This window comes from Suricata suricatta, chromosome 8, assembly GCF_006229205.1.
Source record: "Suricata suricatta isolate VVHF042 chromosome 8, meerkat_22Aug2017_6uvM2_HiC, whole genome shotgun sequence".
Classification (NCBI taxonomy): domain Eukaryota; kingdom Metazoa; phylum Chordata; class Mammalia; order Carnivora; family Herpestidae; genus Suricata; species Suricata suricatta.
In genome coordinates this window covers 78,793,991-78,817,005 of record NC_043707.1, presented here as the reverse complement: position 1 = coordinate 78,817,005, position 23,015 = coordinate 78,793,991, and the positions used below count along the sequence as shown (strand labels likewise).

Below are 23,015 nucleotides of genomic sequence, written 5' to 3'. Positions count from 1 at the left end.
CCGTTCAAATTGATTATTGGTTTCTTTTTTCTTTGGGGCTGAATATTTTTTCAGGTAATACTTTCGGAAACCGCCAACAGGATATTCCTTGCTGAGAGTGGAAGGAAAATTTTGTCAGCATTAATTGTAAAAGCGCGAAAGGTAAACTTGTTTTGTTGGCATGTTTCTTTATTGTTGTTTTTTTCAGTTGAACTGAAGATGACAGTACATTGAATTTTTCATCGAAGAAAAAGTTTTTGCAGATCGTTGCAAAGGTGCACATGCTAAAAATAAGTTTTAATAAAAACAGCCTACCAAAGAGCATGACTTCTTCTTGGGTTGGTTTAGTTTCTACGTATGAAGTCTACACTATTTTGATCAATTTGTCACTCGTAAATTATTCCCAGTTTGCTGTAAAGTCTGTGAATGTCATGTTGAGAGCCATCATTAGATATGCTACAACTACCACTATTGTTATTTCTAATACTTCCTCTCTTACCTCCCTCACATCCTGGTCGGTAAGGTTCTAGGAAATAGAATAGGTCTCAGAAATCTGGAAATACAAAGTGAGTGCCTCTTACTCTTGCTCATGGGACTGAGTGAGGCAGAGCAATCATAAGAACTTCATTAAGACTGTAAGGAACCACTTGCCTTTATGCAAGCTGTGTCCAGATGTTGAGCCACTGGAACACCTGGTTTTCTGACCCATTTCTTTCTTTCTTTCTTTCTTTCTTTCTTTCTTTCTTTCTTTCTTTCTTTCTTTCTTTCTTTCTCTCTCTCTCTCTCTCTCTCTCTCTCTCTCTCTTTCTTTCTTATAATTTATGGTCAAGTTAGCTAACATGCAGTATATACAGTGTGTTCTTGGCATTGGGAGTACATTCCCATGATTCATCACTTACATACAATACCCAGTGCTCATCCCAACAAGTACCCTCCTCAATGCCCATCACTCATTTTCCCTGCCCCGCTCTGCCTCTCCACCCCTTTCGGTTTGCCTCCCTCTCTGTTTGTAACTTTTTTTCTTTCTCTTCCCCCATGGTCTTCTGTTAAGTTTCTCCACTTCCACATATGGTTGAAAACATATCTGTCTTTCTCTGACTCATGTATTTCACTTAGCATAATACCTTCTAGTTCCATCCACATTGTTGCAAATGGCAATATTTCATTTCTTTTTCATTGTCAAGTAGTATTCCATTGCATCTATACACCACATCTTCTTTATCCATTCATCAGTTGATGGACATTTGGGCTCTTTTCATAATTTGGCTATTGTTGATAGTACTGCTGTAAACATTGGGGTACATGTGCTCTTATGAACCAACACTCCTGTATCCTTTAGATAAATTACTAGTAGTGCTATTGCTGGGTCATAGGTTAATTCTACTTTTAATTTTTTGAGGAACCTCCACACTGTCTTCCAGAGCAGTTGCACCAGTTTGTATTCCCACCAACAGTGCAAGAGTAACCCAATTTTTTTGAACCTCCATTACCTCATTGGTATAATAGAATTATATTTATGGTACACTATTCAGAGTGTTCTTATGATGATTAATTAAAAAGTAAGTGGAGGGATGCCTGGGTGGCTCAGTCAGTTAAGTGTCCTACTCTTTTTTTTTTTTAATGTTTATTCATTTTTTGAGAGGCAAAGCATGAGTGGGGGGAGGGGCAGAGAGAAGGGGAGACACAAAATCTGAAGCAGGGTCCAGGCTCTGAACTGACGGGGCTCAAACTCATGGACCGTGAAATCATGACCTGAGCCGAAGTTGGATGCTTAACCAACTGAGCCACCCAGGTGCCCCAAGTGTCCTACTCTTGATTTCGGCTCGGGTCATGATCTCCTAGTTTGTGAGTTTGAGCCCTGCATTGAGCTCTGTGCTGACAGCTCAGAGCCTGGAGCCTGCTTCAGATTCTGTGTCTCCATCTCTCTTTGCCCCTCCCCTCCTCATGCTCTCTGTCTCTCTCTCTCAAAAGTAAAAAAAAAATAAAAATAAGTAAGTAAATAAGTGCAAAGTACGTGTAAGGTGATATAAACTACTTGCAATTCCCAACATAAATTTTATGTTGCTTACTTGGCCTTCCCATGACAGGTTAAACCCAATGATTTCAACTAGAGTTTCTCTAAAAGGAGTAGAACTGCATCAAAAGCATCACATAGTATCTGCTGTAACCCAAGTTTTCATCTCAAGAACTCACCTAAATTGGCATACATATTTGATTAGTAAGCAGTTTGCTTATGACATCTTACTAACGTTCTTAGTCTTGGCTCCTGCCTAATGTTGGAACAACAAAATATTAAACCAAGTGAATATGGCATACCTTGAAAATGTATTTTAAGTCAGTTACTTAATAGAATAAAGATCTATCAAATGTGGTTGAAGAGTAACTCATTTACTTTGTAAGCTTGAGCCTTGTTATAAAGTTAAGTTTGGGATTAAAATGTGTTTTCTTCTTCAGAATCCAAAGAAGTTTGAAGATGTTTTTGATGAAATGATCTATTTTTTAGAGCAGACTGATCACTGGGATAGTACTGAAATGGAACTTGCTGCCAGAGGAGTAAGTTTCAATTTTTTATAATATTCATTCCCCTTAGTTATATACATATAATATTTACATTATCTGAGGCCACTGTTTCCTTGCCCTTGTAAAATGACAGTAAAACCAATTATGTGGTGTGGTTATGACAGTCATAAATAATAGCAACCACAATCTTTATACTTGGGGGCAATAGTTGAAAATAATGTTTTTTAAGCTCACCATTATTGTCAAGTTGGTTTCCATATAACACCCAGTGCTCTTCCCCACAAGTGCCCTCCTCCATGCGCATCACCCCCCTCCCCTTTCCCCCCTCCCCCTTCAGCCCTCAGTCTGTTTTCAGTATTCAAGAGTCTCTCATGATTTGCCTCCCTCCCTCTCCCTAACTCTTTTCCCCCGCTTCCCCTTCCCATGGTCCTCTGTTAAGTTTCTCCTGTTAGACCTAGGAGTGAAAACATATGGTATCTGTCCTTCTCTGCCTGACTTATTTCACTTAGCATGACACCCTCGAGGTCCATTCACGTTGCTATGAATGGCCAGATTTCGTTCTTTCTCATTGCCATAAGCTCACCATTCTTTCCTTCCTTCCTTCCTTCCTTCCTCCCTTCCTTCCTTCTTTCCTTCCTTCCTTCCTTCCTCCATCAATGAGAAGACCCTAGTAGGGTGGTCATGGTTGTCTGTATAAGGATGGTTTTGAACGGGACAACAGACTGCTTAGAGAGGCCAGGGCATTGGCTACTCAGGATCAAACAAATAACAAAATCTGTTGAGAATAATGGGAGCCAGGGTGCTCACTGTCACAGAAGGAAGGTATAAAAAGCTAGGACTGGAGTTGGAGCTGTCCGTGTGGATTTGTAGTTTACCAGGTAGAGAGACAGACAGACAGATGGATGGAGAAATAAACACAAAGGTTTGCATATATATAAGCATACATGGAGTTCCTAGTTTTGTTCACTGAGAGGATCTGGGAGCAGCAACACCTCAAAAGAAATTACTCCTAGCACATGGAGCTTGGCTTCTAAATACCACTCTTCACTGAAAGGAAGGAGGATTCCTTGGAAAAATGGCTGATCTCAGCACTGGGATAGGGGATGTCCATGATGAGCCTGGAACATTTTGTAACAGAAGCTTAAAGAATGAGTTTGGAAGGGACTAAAAGGCTTTCTAGGCAGAGAAAACCATCCGTACACAGAGACATAATCTTTCTTTTTGTGGGGTTCCCTCACTCGGTGAAGGAATTGGTATTCATGCAGTTGTTCGGCCAGGACCTGGGATTCCACCCCTCATACCTCCCTGGTCCTTGCCTGCTCTGTCATATATATGTAGAAGTTTGGTCAGTTTTAACCCTTAAATATTTTTGCTTTCTTCAACTTCTCTCTTACCCAGCCAGTGCCACTGTAGCCCGAGCAACGACTCTTTTCCCTGAACTACTTCAGTCTTTGCATTCCTGGATCCCCTGGCGACCCCTCCCTCCCCACCTCCCCCCTCCCGGTCACCTTTTCTCCTCTCCTCTGTCTCCACTTTGCTGCCAAGCAGTCTTTAAAAAATGCAGATCTGATCATCCATCTCCTCTCCACCACTGCCTCTCCAAAATACTAGATAAAATTCAAAATCATTCACACGGACCTAGCACTTCCTTCTTGTCTTCAGCCACTTGCCCCTAAGCTCTTGGCTAGAGAAACTACAGCACACTTTCAGTGATTTTCTTTGACTTCACACCACATGTTCCTTCCTAGCTTAAATACTTTGACAGGTACTTCCTGTACCTGGGATGCCTTGCTCCCTAGAGAAAGCCGTCTCTGACATCTAGTCTAGATTAGAATCTCCATTATAAAGCTCTCATAGTTCCTCGTACTTTTTCCTTTACTGGGTTTATCACAGTTTATAATTGTATATTTGTGGAATTATTAGTTACTGTCTGTTTTCTCCACTAAATTCTAAGCATCTAGTTTGGTTGCTGTAGAAGTCTGAGCTCCTGGTACGGCATGTGGTACAACACAATATGCATGAATGAAGGAGCAAGAGGCTCAGGATGTGGTGGGAAGATGGGCAGACATGCCAGTGACTAAATAACAAAGCGAGTTGAGCATTGTGAATGCCTTAATAAAAGCATGAACAAAGGACTCCTAGAATACAGTGAAGGAGAGATTAATTTCGCCTGATGGCATCTAGGAAGGAACAGCTAGCTGTTTTATGTGAATTATAATTTCTGGTGGCGAGTTGTGTTCATATTTGTCTCTCCTCTTCCTCCTTTTTTGTCTGATATAATCTGATTCAACTAAAAACACCCAGCTGTTATAAAGCATGGCTCAGACTTTATTTCAGCTCTATGTAACAGTAATTCGTGTTTTAACTCATAATTTAATGCAGGTGAAAAATCTAAATTTTTATGATGTTGTTCTGGATTTTATATTAATGGATTCCTTTGAAGATTTAGAAAACCCACCCACCTCTATACAGAATGTAGTAAATAATCGATGGCTAAACTCCTCCTTCAAAGAAACTGTAAGTGGTGGTTCACCTTTTTTTCAACCATTTCATTTGATGAAAAATGGTCAGAACTGGGAAGACTAATAATATTTACTTATATATCTACCTATAGAATGACCAGTATGGAAACTGAGCTCATTCTTTGATACTGAGATCAGGCATGTATGATACACTATGTCTTCAGATCTTGAAATAAACTCAGGCTTCAGCTAGTTCCGGCCTAACCAAAAATTGTAACTGAACTGGCTTTGTGACTAAACTGAATAAAGCAGTTGTAAAAAGACAGTATGTATTTCTTAGAAGAAATATGGAGATTCATGTTTTCAAATAATATCAAAAATTAGAGGAGAAAGGGGCACCTGGCTGGCTCGGCTAGTAGAGCATGTGACTCTTGATCTCGGGGTGGTGAGTTCAATCCCCACACTGGGTGTAGAAATTACTTAAAAATAAAAAATTTGTAAAAATTCTTTTTAAATTAGGGGAGGAAAGGAAATAGGCTTATGCAAACATAAAACAAGTTTAAACTGTATTCTGTACTTTGAATGTTTTCAGTTTCTCTTATTTTTTTTGTACTCCAATCTCTCTGACATTGTTTTTTTTTGTTGTTGTGTTTTAAGTGTGGACCTGGAAGCAGGTAGAATGGATATTCATGATGCAGTTTGAATGGCTTTCAAACAGTGTTCCAACTGCCTATTTCACAAGTATTTTGGAAATTCCTGCCATTACATTTTAAAGCAGTTTTAATAAATCCACTTTTCCCTTAAAATGTGTTTTAACTATAAAAGGTGTATATTCTCCCATACCTGTAACTGATTGGATAAAGTGACCCTTGTCAAAGTTGGGCCATGCCAGAATTCTTTAAGATCCACTTGGGTGTTTTAGTCCCTATCATTAAGGTCATTTTCTTCGTTCTTTATTGGAAGAAAACTGTCAGCTCTACCTACAGTTGTTTTCAGCAGTACTATTCTTGAAGAAAAAAAATACTGTGTCTTCATTATTGCACATACAACAATTGTTATATATGTGTATCTCTGTACACATATTTTCATTTTCACTCTTTTCCCATAGGAACAGAATTGAAGAACTCTGAAAGTTGAATTATGGTTACCAAGTTTCTAGTACCAGAGTTTAGCCTTTTTTCCTTGTAGTGTCTTTTCATTTAATTTTAAAATTAATAAAAACAAAATATCTGTTCATTATTACTTACAAACAGTGGAAGGAACCTGGACTAGTTCTTATCAGTGGTTAATGCTTTGAACAGGTCAGACCCATAACCTATGAATTTGTAATAAAAATCACCCCCAATGCAAAGTTTATAAATTTAAGTCTTGCTCTTTCTCATCTGCATTTATTTAGGCTGTGGCTTCAAGTTGTTGGTCAGTGCTGAAACAGAAAAGACAACAGATGAAGGTAAACTTCATTGTGCCTTGGACTTCTTTGTTGAGTGATCTGAGGCTCCTATCGAACAGCTAAGTCAGCCCTCAGGTGGGGGTGGCAGCTCCTAAGGACTGTCCCTCACGCTGGATGAGTGACTTATTGATACTGGGTTGGCTTCTCCTGTTCTGAATTCCTTCTCCCTCATGACGCATGCATGGAACTTCTGCTATGTGGGAAAGAGCTTAGGGTTAGAAATGGCTCAGATAGAATGTTTTAAATAATTCTGGATACCCTGTATTTGAATAATTTTTGTTTAAAATGAGTCCAGAGACCCTGTGTTGAACACACTTTCCAAATGATTATAAACTCAGATGTTTGAGAAGCACTGATTTGTGGCTAGGGAGCTGACTTGTAGACTTGGATTTAATTCTCTCACTAGCTGTTATGACCTCGGTCAAGTTCCTGACTCTGCTGAACTCCAGTTCTCCCTTTTGCAGAATGGAGTTGGTGCCTACCTCATGGGGCTGCTCTAAGGGTGAAATGAGATAATATCAGCCAGCTTCATTTAAACATAAAATAAAGAGCAAATACAGAAATGAGTTTAATAAGTGCTAGTTACCATAATAATCATGGCAACAATAACGTATCTAACTTTATTTCTTCTTAGCATAAATCTTCTGCCTTAGGCAAGTCTTCTGCCCATATTCACAGTTGCCTCTTTATCTCACCTCTTGTGGAACTATTTCTGTAACTGGAATGCCATGCTCAATCCTCTGTATCTGATACATCTTACATTGTTGAGTTCAGCTCACATTATTACTTGGCAAAGCATGTTCCTGTTCCATGTTCCTTCAGCTCATACTAATGTCCTACCTGTCTGAACTCCTTCTATGGTCTATGGGATTTAGAATTTTAATATATGCAGAACCTCTCAGACTAAATGATAACTTCAGTGCATCCCTCATAACTTTATGGCCTTCTCTGGTTAGCTGTGTGTGATTCAGGACAGGTTATTTAACTCCTCTAAAGTATCACTTCTACATGATTAAAATGATGTGAACATGACCTACTTCTTCAGGAACTTCTTATCAGATTAAATAGAACCTAGCACATTACCTGGAATGTAATGGGTACTCATTAAATGGCAATTCTGTTACAATATCGATATACTTTAAATTGATGTTTAGAAGACGTTTTGGAGCCTATTAAATAGAAAATAGCCTCTCCAGGAGACAGAATCTTAAAGATAGTTATCCCCAGTCAATGCTGTATGACAAATCCCACAGGATGTTATTTAGCAAGAGAAATTCAGAAGGTTATTAATAAACTTGGAGAGGTTCCTAAATTACAACTGTATATGTTACTCTTGCACAAGAAGAGGTCATTACACAATTAAATGCCACGATAATGTCTGGTTCCTCAACTAAAAGTTAGGATTCTAATAATCATAGTTTTGTGCTTAACCATTTAAAAATCATTGTGGTCTTTTTCAGATAATCTGAGTGATTGAGGAGAACTGTGTAATAGCGGAAACCCTGGTCATCTCATGCATTCTAAAAATTATACTGCTAGGGACGCCATAGCATTCTTGTTATTGCTGGATTACAACACTCATATGATTGCTTTTTTATGAAGTCTGTTTATGAGGTGAAAATGCCTCCAAGAAATAATGTTCCTCAGCACATTTGAAACTGTTGGCTAGGAGATAAAAATTACATAAAACATTCTGTGACTCTAAAAGTTACTTGTAAGCTTATTCACATCCTTAGTAGACTGGCTCACCGTTAACCTTGGTCTGGCCTCAAAATGAGCTGGTCATATGATGGGTAGCAATTAGAGTTTCTCTACTAGAGACAGCTAATTCAGGAAGGTAAAAATAACTTGATTCTCATTTACTTCCCAACAGATCCCAGATGGATTTTTTGCCCATTTTTATGCCATTTGTGAACAAATCAGCCCTGTCCTAGCCTGGGGCTTTTTGGGTCCTAGAAATTCTCTCTATGATTTATGTTGCTTCTTTAAGGTATGTTCAGCCATTGAATCATTTCTTTTTTCTAAGTCAAAAAGCAGATAAGTTTTATTGTTTTGCTTTAGCTGATGTAGACAAAAAGAATGTTAAAAAAAGGTAAAGTTGTAAAAAATCACCTAAATTTAGTGTTTAAATGCCAGTGGAACATTATTATATAGATTTGGTGCTTCATCCTGGTGTAGATATCATAAGTCCATTTACCTTATCAATTCAGTTCCGTCTATAATGGAGACACATATTTGGATGGTGTTAACCATGTTACAGTCAAGTTGCTGCAGACAGTTGTTCTTCATGTCTGGACCCTTTTGAAATTTATAAAACAAATACCTGTCTTTATTGCACATGTAGGCAATTTCGAGCTACGATCTGGTTCGAGGTTAACATGATTGATAAAATCCCAGGTGTTAGAAATAACATGCAAGTTTAAATTGTATGACAAAACACAAGTTACAGTGCACTGCAGCATTTTCTGCCTGGCACAGTGCCAAGGAAAGTCTCACTATTTCTTTTTAAGTTTATTTATTTATTTTGAGAGAGTCTGTGAGAGAGAGAATGCGAGCATGAGAGGGGCAGAGAGAGAGAATCCCAGGCAGGTCTGCACTGTCAGCACAGAGCCCAACATGGAGCTCAGTCCCATGAACTGTGAGATCATGACCTGAGCTGAAATCAAGAGTCAGACCCTCAACCGATTGAGCCCTCCAGGCACCCCAAGCCTCACTATTTCATAGTCTTGAATTTAGGCTGAGTTTCAAGGAGCAAATAAAAGTAAACATAATAAAGTATGAATTTGAAAGTTTTTGATGTTTCTAAGTTTGGGCATTTCACTATACTGCTGATTTTAAAAGTTAAATTTTTGGAACACCTGAGTGAATGAGTTGGTCTTGCGTCTGACTTTGGTTCAGGTCATAATCTCACAGTTCATGAGTTTGAGCCCCGCATCGGGTTCTATGCTGACAGCTTGGAGCCTGGACCCTGGAGCCTGCTTTGGATTCTGTATCTCCCTCTCTCTGTCCCTCCCTGGCTTGCACTCTGTCTCTCTCTCAAAAATAGATAATAATAAAACATTTTTAAAAAGAGAAAGAAATGTTATAAAAAATAAAAAGTTAAATTACTATGTTTATGTGCTGTTAATATAGTATTTATGTAAATGCTTAGGAAATATTTATTTTCAAATATTATTATTCAAAACTGACCAATCTTTTGAGTGGTTTTCTTGAACTCCCAAATGTAAGGTATGTGTTTCATGGGGAAAGTTGGACTGGAAATTAATCTGTCACTAATGAATAGTCTGACTCTGAGCAAATCATGCTCTGTCCTCTTTTTTTTTTTTCTTTCTTTTTTTTTTCCCCCTTTTTGAAAGAATGAGAGACAGTGTGAGCAGGTGAGGGTCAGAAGAGAGGGAGACACAGAATCCGAAGACAGGCTCCAGACACTGAGCTAGCTGTCAGCACAGAGCCCAATGCAGGGCTCGAACCCATGAACTGCGAGATCATGACCTGAGCCGAAGTCGGACACTTAACCGACGGAGCCACCCAGGTGCCCCTGTCCTCCTTTTCTTCATCTCCAAGATGAGGGGGCTTGATAGGTTGATTGCTAATGACTTGTCCAGGTATAAAGTCAAGGAAATCTATGAAGTGTGCCTTCTTAGTACTTTTTAACATTTGATTTCTGTAGGATAGAAAGTATTTTTATTTTTTGTTCTTTGGAATTACTTTTTTTTCTCCCATCATGACATAACAGGCTGAGACTTAATATGTAGTAGTATACAACTTGCCTAAAATAAGTTTCAGAGGGGCGCCTGGGTGGCTCAGTCGGTTAAGCCTCCGACTTCGGCTCAGGTCAGAGCTCACGTTTGTGAGTTCGAGCCCCGCATCAGGCTCTGTGCTGACAGCTAGCTCAGAGCCTGGAGCCTGTTTCCGGTTCTGTGTCTCTGCGCCTCCCCCTCTCATGCTCTGTCTCTCTCTGTATCAAAAATAAATAAAACATTTAAAAAAATTTAAAAAATAAGTTTCAGGAAAAAAATGAGATTTTTGCCATTTTCAACAACATGGATGGATCTAGAGGGTATCATGCTAAGTGAAAGAAGTTAGCCAGAGAAAGACAAATGCCATATCATATCATTTATATGTGGAAACCAGAAAACAAAGCAAATGAACAAATAAACAAAAAGAATCATAAATACAGAGGGGCACCTGGCCGTCTCAGTCGGTAAAGCATACAACTCTTGATCTCAGTAATCTGGTGTAGAGATTACTTAAAAAAGAAATCTTAAGTAAATAAATACAGAGAACAAACTGATGGTTGCCAAAGGGGAGGGGATTGGGAGGGTGGGCAAAATAGATGAAAGGGATTAAGAGGTAGAAACTTCCAGTTATAAAATAAGTAAGTCACGGGATGAAACATACAGCACAGGGGATATAGTCAGTAATACTGTGATAACATTGTGTGGTGGCAGGTGTGACTACACTTGCCATGGTGGGCACTGAGTAATGTACAGACTCCTTGAATCCCTGGTTGTGCACCTGAGACTAACACTGTGTCAGCTATACATTAGTTTTAGAAAATGGCTTTCATCAGAAGTATTAACTTACTGAAAGGCAGTATCTTCCATGATCTTCCACTGATTTGAAATCTGAAATTTTTATTTTTCATGTCTCTTAAGTCTTTTTAGGTACAGAAAAATATACACTTAAAACTTAAAAATGGGGCACCTGGGTGGCTCAGTCAGTTAAGCGTTGACTCTTGGTTTCAGCTTGGGTCGTGTTCTCATGGTTCATGAGTTCAAGCCCTGCATCGAGCTCCATGCTCTCAGTGTGGAGGCTGCTTGGGATTCTCTGCCTCCCCCGACCCCTCTCTCTCAAAAATAAATAATTAATTAAAACAATCAAAAGTTACAATTCTGGGAAATATTTTACTCTTCTATCTTAAAGTAGTACCAGTGTTCAGTGGTAACAATGAAAGGGTCAGTTAATGGGAAAGAGTTAATAATAGTCCTTTAACATTTATATAGTGCTTTCAGGGTTTACAGGTATTTCCAATGGATTATTTCATTTTCATCATCAGGTCAGCTCTGAATGGTACAGAGGACCAGTAGTATTATCCCTTCTTTTACAGAAAAAGAAAATGAGACCCAAGAAAGGTTGAAGCACTTGTTCAAGGTCTCTTTTCCAATGGATATGGCACTAGCCCTGGGAGTCCGGCCTTCTGACTCCTAATTCAATGCTTGTTATAATATTAACGGCTATTTAGATTAATAAAATTTTGGTCTGCTAAGTGCCAGTTTGTTTTGTGTTCATTTTCCAGAATCAAGTTCTTTTCTTTCTCAGAGACATTTTTGACTTCGAGAAGGTGCGCTATTCCAGCATAGAGACTTTGGCTGAAGACCTCATGCAGTTACTTATTCGCCGCACTGAACTCTTACTGGCCTACCTTGGAGCTGATGCACTGAGGCACACAAGTAGTTGTATAAGCAGTCATGGTCATGTTATGTCCAGTGGCCTCTTGGAAGCCAAAGTACAATAGGTATCATAAAAACCATACCATTTGAGTGTGCTATGAAATATTTCAGGTAACTATTGATTTTGTAACACACGTTACAAGGAATTGGGGGATATGGACTCAGGGAGGGAAAAAAAATTTGTCAAGAACAAGTGATCCTACCATATTTACACAGAAGTTCTATCATTGAATCCCTGCGTACTGTATCCAAAGTGACGTTTTCTAGTCTTTAGGTAATAATTTAAGTGTGGTGAAATGTTATATATTTTACAGAAATAGTGCTTGAATTGAAACCAGTACTTGGGAGTTAATTGATGTCGTCTTGAAGCTGTCTGCAATGTCCAGTATCATTCTCAAAAGCTCTGTTTTTATGCTTTGCACCTAGAATATATACACTTAAGCCAAGACCTTTGTGGCCCACATATGTAAGAATATATTACTCCTCGTGTCAACAGGTTTAACTTTGCCTGAAAATATATTTTTCATTGTAAAGTTATTCATTGTTTAATCAAGTTTGGGCAGTAATGGTGTTTAATATATACTGCTTACATAATTGCTTGTGCATTCGCTTATGTTTGAATCAAAGAAATTGGAATGGCTATCTTATGAAACATTTATATGAATTGACACTGAGAAGTTTACGAGTTTATATTAGATTTACTGCAGTTTCCAAAATATATTGTTGGTCCTATAAGTTAGAATAGAGACTGAAGAAGTTTCTTTTATCTTGTTATAGATTAGAGCATTTTCCCTTGAATGAATATTAAGAAGGTAACATTTATTAATTGTGAGAGGTAATTAAGATTTCTTGTGTGTATCGTTTTGAGACTATCTCCCAATAAATATCTGAAGGGATTAATCTGGATACAGTAAAATAATTTTTCCTTTCTCCTTCTTTAGAACTTAGCACCCTGGGGGTTTGTCATATTATGCCCCTATTTTAAAAATATTCATACTTTGAATCTTAGTGAGGTTTTAAAATGTTCCCCCCCCCGAATATAGAACAAAATATTTTTTAATGGTATGGAAGAGTATTTCATGTCCTTTATGATAAACAAATGAACAAATGGCTTCAGGGTACATTAGATACATTCAGAGCTGTATTAATTTTGTGTCTAAATCACATACCACTTAAAGTGACTCACTCAGCAAATCAATGGATTGGATTCATTGATTATGGTCCTAAAGTGTACTTTATTTATTTTAGGCGTGAGTTACCCAGAAAGATCTAAAGTATATTTTTTAAAAATGAATTTTTAGATTAAAGTGCCTAGTTTCTGATTAATGAATAGAAAATGAAAAGCAAAGGGGAAAAGCATAATCTTTTAAGGTTTTAAATTTACATATGTGCCATATTTATGTAATATTGGTTACAAACTGTGAGTCTCAGAATCTTGATGCTGTTATCATGTTTCTGTGCTCCATAATATGTGGGTTAGAGCGTTAAATAGTATGAAATATTGTTCTGATATTTAGCTCCTGACCTTTTTTACATATATTCTTAATTTAACAGTTGGCTATTCATAACTCTTATTTATTGATGGAGGAACATCATTAGAAGTATCAAAGGTAAAAACTCCATTATATGTTGTTTTATTTTTTAATTAATCTCTTGTATTTTTAGTTTGTTGTTGAAGTACCCCTGGCCTTGAATGACTCACACACACACGTGTACACACACACACATGTGTACACACACGTGCGCACACACACACACATTCCCATCATTGTGTAGACAGGACAGTTACTGCTTATATTAATCTTCCTGTTTGCAGGGTTGCGGGGAGGCTAAATGTTTTAAGCTATGGTTTTACAAACAAAGCTAGAAGTAAACTTAATTACTTTTTTATTTGAGGAAGATATTATTTGAAGTCTATTTTGAAGAATTGCACTATTTAATAATGCTGCTATATATAAGATAACTCTGGGGAATTTATTTCATCAGATAAGATGAATGGCTTTCCAGAAAGTGTTTTCTCTTCTCTTTTACGTTTCACCTTAAAAAAAGCCACCCATATTCAAGAGGTTAGTTTGTCAAAATCAGTGAGTTGATTAGTTTCTGGGTGGTTGTGTAGCTACTACTTTAGCAAAAATGCTTTCATTGTGGCCTTTGACAAAAGAGACAAGAGTGACCAAGTACAACTTCAGGGTAGTAAGTATAGGGAAAACCTCTCAATTGTAAGGGAAGAAACTTGAATTTGTTAGAAGAAACGTCTTTCAAAAACGGTTCTGACCACAGAAGAGTACTTAAGATATGTGTACCAATTTCAGTTTGCCTTGAAATTGTGTTAAACAGCTAAAGCAATGTTGTAATAATAAGAAAGGATTAAACTAAGTCTAGAGCCTTGTAGGAAGGAACCCTGTTTGACACTTAACGTTGCCATCGCGAGTCCTAGTAACATCCGCTCCCCTGTGGACCTGGTAAGAGGGCCTTGAAATCATCCTGAGAAAATGGCTTTTTCCTCCTGTTTTCTGGAAGAAAAAAGATCAGTGTTCAGGTGATTTATATTTGCTAACTTCTATTTTTGTTTCTCTATGTTTTTGTTCAACTAAAAGGCTATTTATTTCTTCTCAAAGGCTTACAATATGTTTATTAAATATCAAACTGAGATTACTTTTTTAAAAAGAATCCAAGTTTTTCATACTGTTATAGTCAGCTCCAAAAAACCTTCTCTTGGGAAAATATCACTGTTTATTTGCATCCATTTATTTTGATTCTATTGTTGTTTCTGACTTTTAAAAAAATTTACAAACTTTCTCTTGCCTTAAAGATGGAACATGTTCACACCTGAAAGTAATGCAACATTGTGAGTCAACTGTTTCAATTTAAAAAAGGTCACGTTTTTTACTTTAAATGATTACCTAAGGAGTGATTATTTGCATCACAAAAAATTAATTATCCCTTTAAACTTATGAAATAAGAATGCCAAAGTAACATTTAACATACTTCTCTGTGACATTTATAACCAGAAATTTTAAATTATGTTCACAACATAACTTGGTTTTATTTTAGTTAATTTGAACACATATAGGAAATTATTTGGAGTATATATTTCAAAGTGATTATAAGAATGAGGCTGAATTCAAATCTGTTGTTTTTTGCTTAGGTTAGTCATATTTAGAAGTTTCTCTAAGTGAGACTCAAGAATTTGTATAATCTGTGGTTAATGGAAATAAGGGCATTCTTTCTTTGTTCCTAATGATTCTATTATGTTATTGTTTCGCTTAGTTTGAGACAATCATGTATTATCTTTACTTGGCTGATATTAGTAAATGTGTCTACTTCCTAAATGTAAGGACTGTACTTAGTAATTTATGTAAAAGTGAAACACTACAGTAGCAGGAAAAAATAGCACTGGCTTTTTAGCCAAAATAAAACTCTGTAACATGGATGTGTTTCTACTGCCAAATAAAAAATTGATGGTACATCTTACTGATGTATTGACTATTTTATACAATGCTTACATACATTTTCAAGATCACACTTGTCTCCTCAGACCCTGACATACGGGAACTTTCTGTCTCTGTGTGACCACAGCCACCGAGAACAGACACTGCGAAACTCTTGGAATCAAGTGCCACAGTAGATGTTTTCTTTATGGACTAAGTGGGAGAAAAGACAGTTTTATGAGGAGTAAAGCCATAAGTGTTGGGGTTGGTTTTTTTGAGAGAAAGCATGTGTGCAAGTGGAGGAGGGGCAGAGAGAGAGAGAGAGAGAGAGAGAGAGAGAGGGGGGGGGGGGAGAGAGAGGGAGAGAGAGAGAGAGAAAATCTTAAGCAGGCTCCACCCCCAGCAAGAGTCCAACATGGGATCATGACCCAAGTGGAAATCAGGAGTCAGGTGCTTAACTTGAGTCACCCAGGTGCCCCAAGAATACTTGTGTTTTAATTGACAAGGGTTTTGATTGGTAATGCTGTCAAACACAATATAAATGTATCTAATTGTGGCGCCTGGGTAGCTCAGTCAGTTAAGCATCCAACTTTGGCTCAGGTCATGATCTCACAGTTCGTGGGTTTGAGCCCTGTGTTGGGCTCTGTGCTGACAGCTAGCTCAGAGCTTGGAGCTGCTTCAGATTCTGTGTCTCCCTCTCTCTCTGCCCCTCCCCTACTCATGCTGTCTCTTTCCCGCTCTCTCCCTCTCTCTCTCTCTCAAAAATTAAAAAAAAACATTTAAAAAATTATCTAATTGATGTTTGTGCATCCGTCCCTTCAGACATCCCGTTTCCCACCACTTCCTCGTCAGAGTTCAGACACAGTCAAGGTGGGGGGTGCTGCCTGGACATCGCTGGAAGCACCAGAGGGCAAAGAATGGTTTGTCTGGACGTAAACAGCAGCCGCCATATGAGTCCAAGGTCACTGTCTTCCCAGTGCAGAAATGGGGCTGGAGATGGACCGGGATCTGGAGCAGCGTCTCCATCTCCTCTTCTGTTTTCTTTGTCACCTGCCACCCTCCTTGCTGTCCCATGCCATCTTCGATCCTGCTGCCTGAACTCAATGTTTTGGTTTTTTATTTATTTTTTTATGTCTTTATTTTGAGAAAGGGACTGAGAGCAAGCGGAGGAGGGGCAGAGACAGAGAGGGAGACACAATCTGAAGCAGGCTCCAGGCTCCAAGCTGTCAGCACAGAGTGGGCCTCAAACCCACGGCCTGTGAGATCATGACCTGAGTGGAAGTTGGACACGCAACCAACCAACTGAGCCACCACCCAGCCGCCCCAATGTTTTGTATTTTAAACATCTCTGAATTGGGGGACACCTGGCTAGCTCAGTTGGAAGGTCATGTGATTTTATCTCGGGGCTATGAGTTCAAGCCCCACCCTGGGTATAGAGATTACATAAGTAAATGAAAATAAAAATTTTAAATATCTCTGAAATTTTAGGTATGTTTACAATACATCTGTACAAGCATCTCAGTGTCTTATTTTTACTTTTTTTTGTAGGACTTTGCTGGAAATCTGTATTAACTCATTTGGTTTACCCACCATCTTCCTTACTGTTCTTACACCACTTTTGACTTTTATTACGAAGTATTTCTTTTTATACCCTGGATTCTGTAATACTTTATCCTGCCTTGTCTTCCTCTTTAATCTCTCCCTCTCCTCATGCCGCTGACATCTTTGATCAGCTGCACAGCGCTCTTGTCTGCTGAGGTGTTGTGGGTTTTTTTCTCTCCCTACATCTGAACAGTGAAAACCTTTAAGTAACCTTCATCATTTGGGCAGGGAAGGACTGAATTCTAGTATAGAAGAAAAAAGCAAACGTTCCTTTGACACTCTATTCTTTGCTTAAAAGCCACAGCAAAGCAACCTGTACATCAAATATCACCTCAACATTTTGCTTTTAACTGTCTGTAATGTGTGTCACAAAAGCCTTTCACAAAGTACATTTATATATAGGAGATTACAGAACTTTTGTGATTTGCTGTGTTTGAAATAATACCATAATATATGACTACAGAGGAGCACTTTGACATTTGCAAGCACTTGAAATATAGGACTTCCAGAACTTTGTTGTTGACTTATTTATTTATTTATTTATTTATTTATTGAACAACACTGAGAAAATAGGCCCACAGACTTTAAAAAGGACTGGATCCTTAATGCGGTTAGGAGATGGCTAATTTAAAAAAGTAGGGGGACACCTGAGAGGCTCAGTCAGTTGAGCATCCAACTCTTGATTTCAGCTCAGGTCATGATCCCAAGGTCATGGGATCAAGCCTTGCATTGAGCTCCACACTGAGCAAGGAGCCTGCTTAAAATTCTCTCTCCTGCCCCCCTCCCCCACTTGTGTGTGAGCTCTGTCTCTCTTTTCATTTTTTTTTAGAGCTTATTTATTCTTAGAGAGAAAGTCAGACCATGAGCAGTGGAGGGGCAGAGAGAGAGAATCTTGAGGCAGGCTCCAGGCTCTGAGCTATCAGCAGAGAGCCCAACGTGGGGCTCGAACTCATGAGCTGTGAGTCATGACCTGAGCTGAAGTCAGCCGCTTAACCAACTGAGCCATTCAGGCATTCCTCTCTGTCTCTCTTTAAAAAGAAAAGAAAAGAAAGAAAAAAAAAAGTTGTGGCTCGGTTAAGCGTCCAACTTCAGTTCAGATCATGATCTCATGGCTCATGGGTTCAAGCCTGGCATCAGGCTCTGTGCTCAGAGCCTGGAGCCTGCTTTGGATTCTGTGTGTGTCTCTCTGCCCCTCCCCAGCTCACTCTCTTTCTCTCCTCCAAAATAAACAAACATTTAAAAAAAAAAAAAAGGTTAATGGAGCCTAGGTGACTCAGTTGGCGAAGCACCCAACTCTTGGTTTCAGCTCAGGTCATGATTTCACATTTTGTAAGCTCGAGCCCCACATGGGTCTCTGAGCTGACAGTGCAGAGCCTGTTTGGGATTCTCTCTCTCTGCCCCTCCCCCACTCTCCATCTCTCAAAATAAATACTTTTAAAAGTAGATTAAAACAGGTGTGTTTGTGATCTACTGCTGCATAACAAATTATCCCAAAATTTACCAGCTTGAAACAAACATTATCTCCCAGTTTCTGAGGGTTGGGAATCCAGGAATGGCTTTCTGGTGGTTCTGGCTTATAGTGTCTCCTGAGGTTGCAGCCCTTTGAAGGTTTGAGCAGGACTGGAAGATTTGCTGTCAAGACTTGCTTACTCACATGGCTGTGGTTAAAGGGGTGTGAGGTCCTTGCCATGTGGGCCTCTTAGTGCATAAGTGTCAAAACGGTCACATCTTCCAGAGTGAGCAATCCAAGAGATACCAAGGCCAAAGACACAGTATCTTTCATAACCTAGGCTCGGAAGCAGCACACCATCACTTGTGCCATGTTCTGTTGATCATCCAGCCCAGCCTTGGCACAGCATGGGAGGAGAGTACACACGGTGTGAATATTAAAAGGCAGGATCATCTGGGGTCATCTTAGCGGCTGGATACCGCCGCAGGGAGTCCTAATACATTCTATATAGTTAAAGTAGGTATTTTAAATGCACAAATATGTATTCCTTAGGCAATAATTTGATTAGGGTCAAGGCCTTCACTAGGAGTGTGGATCCATTTGGTATTCTGAGATATCTCTGTTGTATAGACGATACATCTAAATCATCATCTGGGATTTCCAGTTTCCCTTACTTTTGAAGGAGAAAAAACTTACATTGAATGCCAAATCCTCCTAGTTTTCATAATTTTGCAGCTGCTTTTATACATTTGTCTTCCCCACACCTAGTTTGATGGTGATTTTTATAATCTATTTGCTTTTGTCAAGTCTTCAAAGCTTTCACCCTAGCTTTTGTAAAAGCTATAACTTACTTTGCTTTTATAGTTCTTCCTTTTTGTAATGTTTATATCATTTCAATAACGTGCAACCGATATAATCAAGCTTGAGAATAAACCCAAGTGATTCCTGATTGGTATATGAGGAATGTTTATTAAAAAATGGCAAATCTTAGATTTCAGATAGTCTTTTTTTTCTTTTTATTTATGTATTTATTTATTTTGCAAGAGAGAGTGTGTGTGAGTTGGGAAGGGGCAGAGAGAGAGAAAGGGAGAACCCCAAGCAGGTGCCAGGCTGTTGGTGCAGAGCCCAGTAAGGGGCTCGATCTCATGAACTGTGAGACAATGACCCAAGCCAAATCCAGGGTTGGACGCATAATCGGCTGAGCCCCCCAGAGGCCCCTCAAATAGTCTTAAATTTAGCATGCCCCAAACTGAGCTCCTGACCACACCGGCCTGAACCTCCTGCCAGCAACTGACAACTGACAACTCCGTTCTTCCCGTTCCTCAGGCCAAAAGCTTTGTCCTCACACCTCATTTGCATCTTTTGCCAAAATCAACCAGTTCTACTTTTTAAAATGTACCAAGAAAAAAAAATATGCCAAGCAGTTCTCACCGTCTTCACGGGTATCACCATGGTCCAAACTCGTATTATCTGTCATCTGGTTATTTCGGAAGCTTTGTAATTGGTCTCCCTGTTTCATTTAGTGTATTTGTAGCACATCAGCCAGAGCGAACGTGTTAAAAATATGTCAGATCCTGTCACTACTTTGTTCAGAATCCACCACACCACCCATCTTAAAGGCCAAAGTCCTTACAATGTTAGACAAAAGGGTTCTCCACCGTCTGTGTCCTGCCCCATCCACTTCCTCTTTTCACCCTATGCCTACTCAGCTTCACCCATGCAAGCCTCCTTGCTCTCCCTAGAACGGCCAGGATCGTTCTCAGGGTTTTCTCTCTCTCTCCCTGGACCCTGTTGTACAATATTTGGGGCACTTGGGTGGCTCAGTTGGTTGAACAACCAACTTTTGATTTCAGCTCAGGTCATGATCTCACAGTTTGTGAAATTGAGCCCCACAATGGGCTCTGTGCTGACAGTGCAGAGCTTGCTTGGGATTCCCCTGCTCCCCTGCCCCCCCTTCTCTGAAAATAAATAAAATTAAAAATAAATAAGTGTAAGCTATTCATTCCTTAAGTAGAGAAATGTTCTAGATTGGTAATCAAAACAGCTATTTAAACTTAATCTAATCTAGACTGGTGGCCTGGATGGTCCAGCTCGCCCCCTTGCTCCCTTCACCACATCACCTTGACCTTCTTTAGTTCATGGAACTTTCTGTGGTTGTTCTGGCTGCAGGGCCTTTGCACAAGCTGATCTCTCTGCAGGATGTCCTCTTCCCCCCACTCCCCACCTACCTAACTTCAACACGTGCTCTTGCTGTCCACTTACATGCTGCTTTCTCAGAGAAGCCTTCCTCTCACTCCCGATCTGTGCCAGTGTCCCCTGTTACACTCTCATTCCGCCCCTTTCCTCCTTAGACTTGCCAACTTACAAGTGTACAGTTATTTTTATGATTTAAAGAAGTGAGTAGAAGCTCTCTTAACTGATAATCCACTTAGTGGGTTCATCCCATGAAACAAATGGCTCCATTCATCCTACAAAACTCTAATAGGGGGACACCTGGGTGGCTCCGTTGGTTAAGCATCCAACTCCTGGTTTCAGCTCAGGTCATGATCTCATGGTTCGTGGGTTTGAGCCCTGAATTGGGCTCTGTGCTAGCAGCACAGAGCCTGTATGGAATTCTCTCTCTCTCTCCCTCTCCCCCACCTCTTTGTCCCTCTCCCACTTGTGCTGTCTCTCTCTCTAAATAAATAAAGTTTAAGAATATGCTCTAGTAGGTACCCATGGCATGCAAGGCCTTCTTCTGCCTTCACCAATTCATTATCCATTTTTTCATTCAACAAATATGCAGTTCTAGATACTGAGGATATAGCAGTTGACTAATAAAAAAGCCCTGCCATCATGAAACAGACATTCTAGTGGAAGAGGGCAGACAATAAGCAAACCATGTACTTAGTGATCTGCAATATGGATAAAACCGGAGCAGCAAAGTAGGGAATACTGTGAATGAGGTGAGTGGATATTGTATTTTTGTTTTATTTTTGTTGTTGTTTTATTAGAGAGTACCCAAACGCACAGGTGAGCAGGGGAGGGGAAACGCAAAGGTAGAGAGAGGCTTAAGCAGGTTCTGTGCTGCCTCAGCTTACACCTTTTATAAATTTTTTAATGTTTATTTATTTTTGAGAGAGAGAGAGAGTGCATGCATGAAAGCAGGGGAGGGGCAGAGATGGGGGTGGGGAGTCCAGGATCTAAAACAGGCTCCAAACAGGCAGAGAGCCAGATGTGAGACTCAGACTCGCCAACCATGAGATCCTGATCTAAGCCAAAGTTCGCTGCGTAACCAACTGAGCCACCCAGGCGCCCCCACCAGCTTACACCTTTTAAGAGAATTTCCATCCTGGCGCACCTGGGGGACTCAGGCAGTTAAGTGTTTGACTCTTGGTTTCGGCTCAGGTATGATCTCACAGTTCATGAGTTGGAGTCTTGCCTCAGGTTCTGCACTGACAGCCTGCTTGGGATTCTCTCTCTCTGCCCCTTCCTTCTCCCCTCCCAACCCCCCCAACACTGTAGCATGAGCACTCTCTCTTTCTCAAAATAAACTTAAAAAAGAAATCTCCATCTTGAGTGCATGGCAATGGGGTGGAGAAGAAAAGCTACAGCTGGGAGTAGGAAAGCCTTTTCAATATCCCTGAAGATAGAACCCGAGCACCGCTGTCTTCCCAGAGCGGGAAGCTGGAAGCCGCCGTCCCGGCTGAATCTCTGTGGAAGCTACCACAATAAGATTTTTATATATTTTTTCTTTTTTCGTTTGTTCGCTCTCTCTGTTTCTTCTATCTTTTATTATTTATTTTCTGCATGTAGTGAAAAACCGAAGATCTCCCATACCCCTTTCATGGGTTGTCTGATGGGTTTAACGGACAGGCTGGTGGTCTGGTTGAAAAGGCCTGTGGGTGCTAATAATTCGCAGGTGCTTTCAGTTCAAAAAGACCAGAGATGATGTGCCTTTAACTAGGGAAAGGTGGTAGATTATATAAGTATTCTTTGCGTCTACTTGTTGTTGGTGGTGTATTTAAACCTCTTCTCCCTCCCCCTTCTCCTTCCACTTTCCCCTATCATCACTCTCCTTGGAGTTTAAGACGAAAGCCAAGAAAAAGACAACCACAGCCAGACGAAGTGGTCCCGGGACTGCCGCCCTATGGTCTCAGCAACAAAAGAAAAATTAGTCAAAGGCCACGCTTTGGATGAAGACAGGGTGGTGGCTCTGGCGTCTGGGTTAGAAACCAGGACTGGAAGAGTCGCTGAGTGAAGTGGGCCCCAGGGCAACCCGGTTGTGGGTAGCGGGGAGCCAGCTCCAGACGGTCTATGAATCCCATTCCAACACCGCTCCGGACCCACCGGGGAGGCCGCCTCCCGGCCCCGGCCCCTGCCAGGAGGTGGATGGCAGAGCCACTGTGAGAAGCTCAGCGACCCAGAGTGGGGAGACCATCAGGTTCCTGCGGAAAGTTGGCAGCCACCGCCCCCCTCCAGTCTCCCTCCTCGACACCCACCCCCCCCCGTCCGGGCGCTACGGCGGAGGTGGGGGTTGGGGGAACTGGCCTAGTGTTCTGGAACAGCTGCAGCCGGCGCTGGGCCCGCCTGGAATGCGGGAACAGGCTGCGCACCAGGACTTTTATGGAAACTTGCTGCTGGAGCCGGCGGCGGCGGCGGCGGCGGCGGCAGCCAGAGGGTTCCCAG

At 40.3% G+C, this 23,015-nt stretch overlaps 1 protein-coding gene across 5 annotated transcripts in view; it reads left to right on the top strand.

The window, feature by feature from the left end:
* MIGA1 (mitoguardin 1) overlaps positions 1 to 15,338 on the top strand; it is a 91,759-nt gene extending 76,421 nt beyond the window's left edge. The window contains exons 11-16 of one of the 5 annotated variants that reach the window (XM_029947220.1): positions 55 to 141; positions 2,434 to 2,532; positions 4,882 to 5,016; positions 6,358 to 6,411; positions 8,285 to 8,401; positions 11,711 to 15,338. In XM_029947220.1, the coding sequence (XP_029803080.1) occupies positions 55 to 141; positions 2,434 to 2,532; positions 4,882 to 5,016; positions 6,358 to 6,411; positions 8,285 to 8,401; positions 11,711 to 11,929 (711 nt within the window). In that variant the 3' untranslated portion in view covers positions 11,930 to 15,338. Of the gene's footprint in view, positions 1 to 54; positions 142 to 2,433; positions 2,533 to 4,881; positions 5,017 to 6,357; positions 6,412 to 8,284; positions 8,402 to 11,470; positions 11,681 to 11,710 lie in introns of those variants that run through there. The other 4 variants (XM_029947225.1, XM_029947224.1, XM_029947223.1 and 1 more) reach the window with 4 other exon arrangements.
* Positions 15,339 to 23,015: the final 7,677 nt, after the last annotated feature.